The sequence below is a fragment of the Cimex lectularius genome, unplaced genomic scaffold (assembly GCF_000648675.2).
Source record: "Cimex lectularius strain Harlan isolate CLEC.00 unplaced genomic scaffold, Clec_2.1 scaffold200, whole genome shotgun sequence".
NCBI lineage: Eukaryota > Metazoa > Arthropoda > Insecta > Hemiptera > Cimicidae > Cimex > Cimex lectularius.
The window spans coordinates 982,545-995,694 of record NW_019392893.1 but is presented as its reverse complement, the minus strand read 5'-3'; the positions used below and the strand labels follow the sequence as shown (position 1 = coordinate 995,694).

The following is a 13,150-nucleotide window of genomic DNA, read 5'->3' as shown; positions in this document are numbered from 1 at the left end:
TAACGCTCGGGAGAGTCCGCGCCGCTTTTTTCCTCACCGACCCGCGCTTTACAGCAGGAGCCGATATGAGGCGGAACGTCAAGGTCCTCCTCGTCTTCTCCGTCGCCTGGATGTTCGTCGTCGTCTACTACCTCTCCCAGGAGAAGAAGGTGCGTTTTATTTCTTATTCACTCGCCGAGCTTTTTATCTTTGCCGGTGGACAAGAGATGCACTTTTGACGCTTTTACTACCAGGATGAAAAGAAGCAGCTTCTGCTTCCATAGTATACTCGGATCGTCAAACGTTTCATACCTTCAAGCTGAAAACCTGCTCCCCTAAACCGTCAAAAGAAAGAAAAACTGATTTAAACCCTGTAAAGGTCAAGTTTTGAATAACAATTATGCTACCCTTCTAACTTCCTTGACACTTTCGATTTTCTTGCTAAGTCAGGCTCAATTCGCGTGTCACGAATAATTCAGTTAAAATATCTAATAAAAAAAAAAATAAATAATGTCATAAAAAACGAAAACTTGATGAAACTAGAGTTTGGGGTCATCTCTTTTGTCCTACCCTTGACATAGTGTCGTTTCACCGACGATCGAACTTATTTCCCCCCCGATATCGTGTTTTGATGGAGAAACTATTCACATAAATCCATATATGTTTAATAGTCATAATTGACCGTATTAATTATTTTAATTAATTATACTTTCTGTCCAAGGTTTTGTTGGTTGAGGTGAAAAAGTTAGCCTCAAGCCACTCCTGACCCTTAATTTTTTCATCTCAACCAAGACCTTAGATTAAAAAGTACAATTAATTCAAATATTCACATAAAATTTATTTCATTATTTTTTAAATTGTTGCAAACAAGCTAAGATGTTGATATCTTTTTAGATGCTAATGTTTTATGGCTGGCCAATGATCTAAAAATCTTCTGTAAAATTTATTTATTTACGAGCAATAGCCCATTTTATTACAATAATTACAAGAAGACAAAGAGTATTTAAACCATGAAAAACATTGAAATATTAAACATTAGCAATAATAAAATAATAACATACAGTATAATTTAGATACCAATATTTGAGTAAAATAATAATATTTGGACTAGTAAATAAAAACAATTGTAAATAAAATTAATTAATTATGCATTCACATATTATATACACCAGATGTACTAATTGGCCGTTGTACAAGTTACCACAAATTCCTCTTCATACTGGCTATAAATCTATTATTAATATCAATACAGTTGGGTAGCATATTTTGTTGTCTGCTCTCGAAAATTCACACTCCTCCCTTTTTAAAGGCTGGAAGGGTTTTAGGTTTTTCAAAGAGCAAGATTAGTGATGTCCTCACAACATACAATTTTAAACCGTACCGCTCTCATCTGGTCCAGGGGCTTCGGGACGTTGATTTTGATATACTGTTAATGTTCTTTTCAGTTATGTCGATTTGGGATACAGAACACGTTCTCCCTTACATCCTGTGGACAAATGAATCCAAGTTCACCACAAATGGTCTCTTCAATCGTGGAATTTTCAAAAGTGTTTCAGAAATTTTGCTTATAATTTTTCTAACATTTGGATGTTGATATTGGTGTGTGGAGACCAAACAGAACTATCATACTCTATAATAAAGCAGGGTGGTTTCTGTGAAGTCATGGGAGGAGTAAAGGAATCCTAGTAGTTTGAATGCCCTTTTGCAAACGGCTTTTATGTGAAGGTTGAATGTTAATTGCCATATTCCTTAAGATTTAAAGCCGGATGGTTTTGTTAAATGAGTTTCATTAATCATACATTGAAAAGAAACATTTGTAACAAGTGATAATAGAGCTTTAATCCTTTAAAAAAGATGGTTCCTACTCACAATAAGTACTTACTGTGAGTAGGAACCGTCTTTATAAAAAGGATTGAACTCCACACCCACTCCATCATTCATAATTTCTAGTGATAATAGAGCTTTTGTCCAAGTTCAAAGACATGTTATTTTAATAGCACCATTTATATAAATTGTCTAGTGAATGCTGCTGAAGAGTAAGACAATCATCTATAATAGAGATGGAATGAAATAATTTTATTATTAATAATAATATGATATATGGTGCGACGACTTTAAGAAAATGATAAAAGTTTCATTCATGGTGTTGAAGTTAATTACAAAAGTTTTCATTGAATCTGAACATTGATAAGTGTAAGTGAATTATATTTACTGGGCCTTCAAAAAAGTTTTTCCAATATTCTTTAAAAAATACACAACTAGCAACTTAGTAATTTGATTAGGGACTTGGGAGTTATATTCAACTCATCTCTCTCATTTAATGGTCATATTGATTATATCACTGCAAAATTATATGTCGCAATCAATTATAGGGCCTCATTTTCAATTTTCTACTCCCATTTGGTCTCCCCATTATTTCATGGATATTAAGGCTATTGAAAAAAATACATTGAAAATGTTTAGGATACATTGGATTTAAACAAAAAATTTCTAAATAAACACGACGTTCTAATAGGAGAAAATTATATGATGCTCCCTAGATTTATGATATTTAACTAGAATAACAGATAGTCCGATCTTCTAGCTGGTGTATCTTTCTATGTTCCCAGTGTCAATACTCGAAATAATTATCTATTTAAAGTTTAATTCTATAAAAGAAATGTCTTACATTCTTCTATTCGCAGAGCCCTCCGACCAATAAATAAATCAGCTTCAACTTCGCATAAATTATTTTAACATGTCAAGGTCCCAATTCAAAATTAAAATTATTCAAATGTTACAAAATGTCTATTTTTGTCCATTTAATTGTATTATTTCAGTATCTATATTATTCTTTGATGGATATATATATTTGTTATATTTTCATTTCTGAATGCTTATCTTAATGTTTTCATTCTCACTTACATATTATATATTTTATATTATCGCTATATACGATATAGCGGTGAGGGCAGCAGCTTTAATACTCTGTTTAGGAGGTTGATAATATCAGGCCACAATAAAATTTTATTGTGGCCTGATATCAACAACCTCCTAAACAGAGTATTTTATATATATTTTTTATAAATTATGTTCCTAGTCGATATTAACTATTTAGTTATGAAACTTATATTTTTGTCAAAAGGATAATAATCCGTATATTTAAATAAATAAATAAACATCGACAACCGCACATGTGTTGTGTAACGGGTACAATTGGATGTGTAGATGTCAAGGACTGGAGTAGTCGAATGATTGCTACACTGATTCTTCCGTAATGAACGTGTCATATACAATTCCGGAACGTCCTGTAATTTTCTTCCTTTTCGTCGGTTATGTACGTAAGAAGAAGCTTGGTGAAGAATTTTCGGTTTGAACCAACTGGGGGTCGACCCGCAACAGTTCATCATGATCGTAGTTGTTACATAGTTATTGTTCAATCAGACGAATTTTTTAGTCGTTTCCAGTGTAATTTTAATTCAAGCTCTTATGGAATTTTTTAGACTAAGTATAAAATCTGCAGAGTATTGTGCATTTATATAAATATTAGTTGATGGCTGAATGCTGATGATTATGCAGTTGGTGCTATTTGTTCATTCTGGTCAGGCCTAGCCACTTTGTTTTGGCCGTCGTAGGTGTTTTGGCTTATGGCCAGCTTGAGCTTTTAATTCTTGTGTGAAATTAAAAAAAACACCCATTTACATACTGAAGATAGTAGCGAAATGCATCTGACCTCCAAAAACAGGTAAACTAGGCAGACCACAAGATATGCCAATAAAGACCAAACTGCAAAATGAAGATGGTTTACCTTTTTTTTTGTTGTACAGTAAATGCGTAAAAACCAGATGAAATATATGGTCTCACGATGATGGATATCTATTAACAGCTGAGTCTACCAAATGATAGGTGTAGTTTTTTTTTTTTTTAAATCCAAGTTTTTAGATTTAGAACCATCACATTTAACACAAAATCCATTAGTTAGAGAACTGTTTTCAATTCTGAAAACCTGCTGGCAACCACACTAATTGCAAGTAAACTAATGTAATTAACGTCTAAGGTGCCATACTGCTCTGAAAATGGTCTTATAAAGGTCGAAAGCTTGGCAAGTGATTGGAGTTGTTCTTTTTAATGGTGACCATATACCAGATACACATCTTACACTATATACCACTGGTCGATATTCCACATAATCATTATGGTCTCTGAAGGAAATTGTTTCAGGTCCCGCTTTCCGCGTTTACATCATCAGGGTTCAAAACGTTTAAAATTTACTGTTTAGTCCCAATTGGGAAATAATTTGTATGGCTTTTGAAGGAAAGGAAAGTGATTAAATAGTTCCGTTAAAAGAAAATATTCTCTGCTTTGATTCACAATTTTATTTAAAGTTATGTCGTAACGCATCAGGCAGGCCAAAAGAGCGAGGCTAGGCGGTTCCCAGAATATTCAATCAATAATCAATCTCAATTAACTCGTACCATTTTACAGGGTTAATGTGGTTTTTACAGCAGACCGCGAATGTTTAATCGTGCTTGCAATATTATTAGTAAAGTTGACTGATTATTATTCAGCATTTAATTTTTTCCGCCTTTTTATACTTTATTGAGCCAAAGGACATTACAGTTGTGGTCGTGTATTAAATTTAAAATATGACTTGAAACGTGTAGGAAGACAAACGCGATTTTCCTCACTTGATTTGCTCATCTGGGTCACATCAGTAGGTCGGGGTGATGGACCAGTGGTATCGACTGTAGGTGTCTTTGATGTTAACGTTAGGGATGTCCAAGTCTTTGTGGTTAGTTTGGTTCCGAACATACCACGGAGCATTTATTATTAACCAGGGGATAAGGTTCTTAATGGTTTGCACCTTTTTACTTTGTGAATCGGATGCAGATGATCATATAGACCGTATTGTCAGATAGGCTTTATGATCAAGTCGCTTCTCATGGGGAGGGATGGTTTTACCGGCGAGGAGATGTTTCAGTGCGTACATTCCAAGTCCGTTTGACAATGTTTTTAATATGCGTTTCCCACATTAACTTTTGGTTCAGTTGTATTACTAGATAACCCACCGATATTGTAGATGTTACGGGTTCTCCCTGCAAAAAAAATTGCTTAATTTATCACATAGATAAGCGAATTATACTACTTGTGACTTCGTTGAGGTCACTAGGTCTCCAGCAGACGCTATTTGTGAATTCCAGTAGCACGAAATGGGCTTCTTCACTGGTATCTTGTTTTGACAATATGGCGACATCATCAGTATTGTGAGTTGTTTTTAAAAGCGCATTTGTTGGGAAATCTCTTGAAAAGAGAAGGTAGATAAAAGGCTCCAGTGCAAGTCCTTGAGGTACTTCCGATTTAAATCCGAAAGACTGGGAATAGGTTTCTCCATAGCGCACTGTACATCTTGGATTCTAAGTTCAGATTATATTATGCGGAACATCAAGGTGAGGTTTCAGTTTCAGGCCACACTTTGCCCAATGCTTTTTCAACGTCTATGAAATATTAATAATGAAAAAGAGAAGAAGCAATCAATTCAATGAATGAAATAGGAAATAATTTCTTTATTATACCCTATATTGTTTTTATTTTATTAATTCGAAAAATTTGTCAATAACGTAATATTACCTAAGTGCTTCCAACCATTACTTGATGTCAAAAGTCTATATCGCAGACCTCAAGAAATTTTACAATTTTAACAATTGTTTGAAAAACTTTCAAGTGAAATATGAAAAAAATATAATAAATCGAATTTTTGTTTTAATCTATTTCTGTAATTCAATAATCCGAATTTATTTTTGCATTTGTCATTAGCAATTATTGATAAAAGCTTTGAAAACCCGTCTTGCGTAGGTGGTTTTCTGAACATCGGCTCATGGCCTTTTGCACTTTCTAGAATTTGTAGAAAATAACTATTCTACCTTCATGTCCAGATCCGGTTGCAGAACTTTTACTGACCTTTTTATGTAAGTCGAATCGACCTTTGGGACCCAACTGAATTGGATTGCTTCAAGGAGTTGATTTGATTAAAAATTAAACTATAAAATCTAAAAAAAGCTATTTTTCTTACGACTGATCGATACCCTAATTAAAAAAAATGTTAATAATTTCTTTGTGAATTGCGCTGTATGCAGCACGCATTCTTGGACGAAAAATTGTATTCTTGTTTTGTGGTGTTCTATTCGACCTTGCAATGAAAGTAAAACTCAAAGGATTTAAAATGGTAATAAACTCAATTGAGTCAAGTGCCACAAACTGGGTCTAGGAAAAAAAATCATTTCACACTTAGCCCTTTTTTTCTTTTTTTGAATTGAAGCCCTTGTGTAGATAGTTTTAGATAGGGTCATTCAAGGGGCTGTTTTGTGCGCTTATTACTGTTAAGGTTCGTAGAAGGGATCCACGCCCTTTTTGTAAAAAAAGAAACCACCCTTCGTACATAATTTTTTTAGGCTTTTAGTAGGCTTGAATTCTAGCGTTTCTATGCCAGCTTTGCGATACTTTCCTTTTGCTACGCCCAGTAAAATCAAGTGCGACTTATCCCAAGGTACATAATCTGTTCAAACACATATTTTGCTCTACTCAATTGCCCTTTACCGCCTTCACCACGAAGGGAATATTCTTTTTCTGTAATGCTTTTTCGTAGTTACACCGAGGTACCTGGTTCATAGCGCTATAGTCATCACCTAGAGTACTGTAATATTATTCAGCTATTTTTTTTTAATGATTTTTTTCTTAAATTAGAGAAGGAAGATCACATCGGTTCGGAATAATTTTCAACTTTCTCCACCATCGCTGTCCTCGTTGTTCACCAGTGTATCATACCCTTATCGGATTCGTTTCATTTCATAAGCTTCATATTTCCGAATCATTTGACGCTGAAGTCAGATTTTCCTCGGTAAATACCGATCCGCTTCTGGACCAATTCCAGTTTATTGTCATAAATATGACGAAACGAAATTTTTTTTTTAGTTCAACTTATCGGTACTGTGTATGTACTAGTTTCTTTACAATATTAATATTATCCGTCCACTGACTCGTCCAAGGTTTCTAATTTTATGCATTGGCATCTTCAGAAGATTTCGAGAAACTAGATCGCCCAGGAAGGCGTACAAATTCAAACTTAAAGTTTAGATATTATTTTTCGTTTATCATTGGCAAATTGCAAGTAAGACGTCTTCTTAATCACAAGATAAGAAAATATACAGCTTTACAATTTCAATAATAAATGCAAGTTTAGCTAAAAAGATATCTTGGTGATGCAAGATGAAAATATTTTCTGTTTTAACATGAGAATTAAACTAGCTTCCTTTAAAATAACCATTCATCCGGCCTTAATTAGATTGATTAGAAAAAATTAGGATACAATTGTACTGAAGCCCCGGTATAAAACAAGTTTATACAAAAAGTTACATTTTTTATTATGAAGATCTATATTATATTATATCTTCTTTCATTCAGATCTTTTTTGTTGTGAAAAATTACTAAAATATAGCTAAGAAGTCATACCTGGAATTGTAACAGTTAATAAAGTAGTTATACGAATAATGGAGTTTTTGTATTAGTTATTATATAATAATACAGAATATATTATAATTATAAGAGTTTATTTAGAAATTTTAATCTTAATACTCAATTAACAACTCAATTATGCACAGGTTTTTCGAAATGAAAAATTTGTTTCACAGGCGAATCCGCGACCTTCGGCTGAGGAAAGTTTGTGTCATGGGCGAAGTCACGGTAGCTCAAGTGGTTAGAGCAGAGGCGAGTTGAGCCTAAAATTGTGGGTTCGAATCCCGCCTGTAACATAAATTTTTCATTTCGAAAAAATATGTGTAAATAATTGAGCATGTGTATAATTAACTTGATAAAAATAATAAAAGTCGGTTTAACTCTTAATGCTTAAGTTCTGTTAGAAGTTGGCATATAAATCAACGAGGAAATACTGACATTATCTCAAGGTTACTCTGCTTAGGAGTTAGTGCTATACCTCGACATCAGACTGACGTTGAATCCCTTTTGAAGATTTACGCAGCTTCGACAACTACGAAAACTCTAGGGCAGAAACATGTTCCTATTTTAAAAAACCAACTAACATTTGAGAAAACTGCTTCATAACTGAATGGTTCATTCACCAGCGCATCCAATCCTACGAATCAAAAGTCCTCAGGCGAATTGTCAAACTCTATTACGTGTCTAACCTCATTATCCACAATCACTCCTTTGGTAAAAGCATCGATTCCTGAAAGTTCCATTCAATCTTTCTATTCAGTCTAACGCTTCTGCTTAGCCCTGCCTACTCTATATATTGTATTTTGTACAAAGGACCATCACGTCGAGCGAAACGACGATGACCTTGGGACCTACTCGTCCTTTATCCCTTACATTGAGTATGTGACTGGGTAAAGATAACAATACCAACACATATGAAAATGATAACTATGGACTGGCTATAGATGAATATTCATTTTTTAAATTTATTTGTACATATTACAAATGAAATCGCCGTACGTTTTCTTTTCTCACGGTCACGACACTAACACTACTGCCAGCGTTGCCCGGAGGACGCATGCTATTCTCATATTCTTTGCTTCTCAGCCAGCCAATGGTGGCAGTCAGTGTGAAGGATTAAAGGGTAAGGTTGTCTCGAGTACATTTTCCTTCATTCAGTCTTGTCCTCCATTTTTTGCACCAATCTTCAATAAGCTCAAGGTGCTCTACAATAATGCGGTAGTGTGGGTAGGGAGGATTCCGGTTAGAGGGCAGAATTGCGGTATCGTCCGCATAGGCTATGATGGTGGTATTGGGGTGTGCAGATAGGATAGATGATATAAAGGAAGGTCCTAAGAATGCTCCCTTGTGGGACGCAACCTTGTCTTCAAAAACTCGTTGCCATATCTCTCTCTGAAGCAGCGGTCTGTTATGTAGAATTTCAGGATAAGATAATAAGGAAAGGATGGGAAGCTTATAAAGCATGTCCGACTGCTTAACCCTATTAATAGCCTGTGCATCCAAGCAATACTTTTTATAGTGTCCTCTACTTTTCCACCAGTCTTCGTTAAGCTGAAGGTGTTGTATGATATTAGAGGTAGCTTGTCGTACCGCATGCAAGTCAACAGGATAGATGGTATAAAGAACGGTCCCAAGAATACTCCCTTGTGGGACGCCGCCTTTTATCTGTCTTGTCTTCAAGAACTCGTTGCCATATCTCATTCTGAAGCAGCGGCCTGTTAGGCTGTTGGTTTTCAGGATAAGATAAGCAGTTGTTAGCGTTTAAGTTGTTAAGAGCAGACCAGTGCCAGACCCTATCAAAAAATAAATACATTAACAATAAAAAAGCTTTGGGAAAAGTGACTTTGAGACATGGTTACAAACAAAGAACCAAGCATTAAGCATCTCAAATTCGAACTAGATTGAATGACCGATGAGTGACCGTTAGTTAATGATTATTTGGAGACCGCATAGTACGATCTCCAAATAATGATTAAAACTACATTTTATCTTAGCCAGTGAAGGGTACAAAAGGGTATAAGTGGTACTGCCAAATTATACCAAACATTTGTTTTAACCATGTCGGATTTTGGTTTCAGAGAAACAGGACAGGTTGATCTTTGTAGATTGTATAGAATATGTATACAGTACGAAAGTGGGATGTTTAAGCTTTTATTGTTATTTACTCGAGTCTTTTTCGCCGGTTGGGTTTTTGGCTAAGCAAATGTGGACGTCCGGGCTGTGTTTTGTTGAAGGTCTTCGTTCTTCGGCCTGTCCCGTTTCTTCCTTATTTCCCCGGTGAGGAAGAAATGGGCCTGATCGATTCCGCCCTGTACACAGACGTCCTCGTCCGTAACGTGCTCCGCCTCCGAATCCATGAACTCCTTGATGCCCGGAAGGTTCCCTGAAGTTTTAGGCACTACGACCGGTTTCGATGCACTGCAGCATTCCAAGCATGGGTCATATCTGGGCGACCAGAGGTCGTGGACTGTCGTATCGCTCCCTTTGGTGGCGTATTCGTGGAAATAGCGGTCCCTCGGCTGTTCGTTCACGTCGAAATCGTCGTCCAATTCCCTTTTCATCACGTTGAGCCTCAACTGGCGAATCCGGCTTGAACAACAATCGTCGCTTTCTATCCAAGACATAATTTTTACTAACACCAAATGTTGAACGTTACTTCTACTACAATAAAACGAGACGAATAACTCATATGTTTATAATAGAAGTTGAGTGCCAATAAATTCACAATAAAAAATGCACTGCTCCACAGAATTTTGCGCATTTTGAAATTTTGATGTTCAGTAATATTAACCCCGATAGTTCTTAAAATCCAAGTATATATTAAAAAATTTGGTTAGTGTAAGAATAAAAGTATCCCTCAAAAACAAAAAAATGAATAAAAAATCACTTTTGTGTATGAACAGAAAACATTATACAACATACTGAAAATTTTTTAAAAGGGTGTGCTACCTCCTATTGCTCTTAGTACATATTCTAATCTTCTCAGCATGCTCATGATTTAGCCTTTAACTATTCCTTGAGGTATTTCATCCCAAATCTCACCAACTTAACTTTCAGCTCAGCTAAGGTCGTAGAAGGGTTATTTCCTCGTTTTACCCAACGTCCGAGCTCGTCCAAAAGTACTAATTTGTGTTCAAATCAAGGAGATGGGCTGGCCTTCTTTGAATGTAAATATTTACATCTTGAAGGTAAGTCGGTCTTGCATTATCTCTCATAAACAAAAATTGTTCCAAATAACAGGAGCAAGCGGGCACCCTATATTCCTTAAGAATTTTGTCAGAACGTATATTATTAACGTAGATTTCTGCATTAAGTGACTGATTAAATAAGTTTTAAAAAAAGTCCGTTTTTGCTTCCAAAGAAATTCTACTATCACCATAACTGAACTACCTCTGAACGACCCTCTTCCGGCAATGTTGCATTGGGTGTGGAGCTCTCCAGTTGCTCGATAAACTTGAAGATGTCCATCTGGTGAATGGAGAGAAACTGAGAGTCATCTGAAAACACAATTCCTTCATTTCAGTTCTTGTCCAATGTCCGTGTCCTTTGCAAACTCTAAGTTGTCCCGAGATGGTCTCTGGTAAGCGCCGGACGTGTTGCTGGCCTTCTGGGATGTAGAACCAATTCTTCAAGTCTACTTCTTACTGTTTCAGAGCTAATGGACATACCCCGCACAGTTCGAAGTCGTCCCCTCTCCGTCCCGATCTCCTCACTTTGCTCTCCTGGTACCGATACATGTCTGATGACCGTCGTTTTAGACAAATCTGAAACTGTTGCAGCGTAACGCTGATTTTCTTCCATCCGAGTGTAATGGCACGTGCTGTTCATGTGCATTTTTGTAGTAGTTTTGTTTGCGTCACCAATACAATAGTGAATAAAGCCATTTTAAAGGATTAAGTGACCTTGTTGTGTTGATGATTTACATTATGGAGATTTTTAAATCACATTACGAATTGAACTGTATTGCCTCACAATCGGCGCCAAAAACAAATACTTTCTGCCTAATTATAATGATTAAATCGTTTAAAATAGTAAAATAAAAAAATATGTCCAAAACCTTGACAAATTAAAAAATAATTCAAAATTTGAAAGTGCATCAGTTTTTTTGTGGACCAGTGTATATGTAAAGTGTTGCATGTATCGACCACTTTTTTTTTTTGCTCTCCAATAATCTTGGTCTCTTGTTTTTGAGGGAAAAAAATTCACTTGCTATTGCCTATCTTTCGACCTATTTTAAGGTCAATTTTTTTTTCAATGGATACCAGGGACTGGAGGAGTTCCCTCCTGAGTACTGCAGCTGAGCTGTACAGCTTATTGTACTTTATCCCCGGCTCCATATTTTGGGGGAGGGCTCGCAACACAAATGTGAACTTGAGCCCCCGTTGTACCGGTGTTCTTCCATCGAAGAAACTCATTTTTGAAGGGGGTTGGGACCAAATTCAGGGTCGCTGAGATCCGATCCCGCCCCTTCCATTGATGAGTGCCGTGTCAATTTCTTTCAATTGCGGCCACCGGTCCCCTTAGGCGTCAGAAAAAGTCCAGAGGCGACGGTGGGGATCGAACCCACGACCGCGGGATCTAATAGCCGAGAGTCTGACGCCTTAACCACTCGGCTACCGCGGCCCCTCATTTTAAGGTCATAATCAAAGAAAAACGGCCAAATATGCCTATAAATTGACATAATTAAGTTTTTAATAGTTGGTCTCAAATTGCTTTGAAGACAGACTCGGTCTCAAAATTGCCAAGGACTGGGCTGTTGTTTGACTCACTCTTCTGCAAACACAGTTATATCGATAAGAGGTAAACTTTAATTTGGTCATTTTCGATTACCCAGATCTCTAGGGTTTTGGTATGTTAAACTCATTTTAACATTTCACCAACAGTATTTGGTTTTTTAAATTTGCACACTCAGAACGACCTCTGTAGATGGCGGAACGCCGAAATTCCTCCTGACAAAAACAAACTAGTTCTGCTGTCAGTATGATAATTTAAACAAAACTTAATTACAAATTTGTTACCTGATCCGCTTCAGTCTGATCGTAGGCATTGACGATTTTAGTGATATAAATAACCGTGTTGCCCTTCTGTCGACTTTATACAAATATTCGTTGGTTTTTACGATAGCAAAATGGAATATGTTGAAGTTATCGTGAGATGCCTGAAAGACCAAGCCAAGCGAAAGTTTACATCCCGCAGACTTCAACGAGAATTCTCACGATTATAGATAAATGTTTTTGAAAAAAATCACATTCAACTTTTTTCCTTCCAACTGAGACGTCTTTAGATTTGCAAATAAATCGGTCTTTGTTATTAGAACTTAGATTGTAGATGTAATAGATTAGTAGTTGTTAGACGTAGATGTAATAGATTAGTAGTTTGGTCGTATAAAACTATTCAACTCGAAGAACAAAGATAAATGTTTCCATAAAATTATTGTCCACAGTTTTGGACGACCTAGGATTTCGCCTAAATATTCAGCTTGTACCCAAGTCATCATAAGTTTTATAAACTATACATTTTTCTGAGTAAATTTTTAAAAATAATCAAATTTCTTTTACATCCTCGCTGGTTTGGCATCCTATACAACTTCCCGCGAGATTCACAGTACAGGATGATCGGAGACCAAAAACATACTCCTTTCGACCTCAACAACACAGCTTACAGTTTAATTATTAGTCTTGCA

General features: G+C 36.0%; 1 protein-coding gene across 1 annotated transcript in view; it reads left to right on the top strand.

Annotated features, from left to right (window-relative positions):
* Nucleotides 1-13,150, top strand: part of LOC106667690 (polypeptide N-acetylgalactosaminyltransferase 2) — an 89,712-nt gene continuing 76,562 nt past the window's right edge. Inside the window, exon 1 of the mRNA XM_014395791.2 lies at nt 1-149. Within this exon, the coding sequence (XP_014251277.1) occupies nt 66-149 (84 nt within the window). The 5' untranslated portion in view covers nt 1-65. The remainder of the gene's footprint in view (nt 150-13,150) is intronic.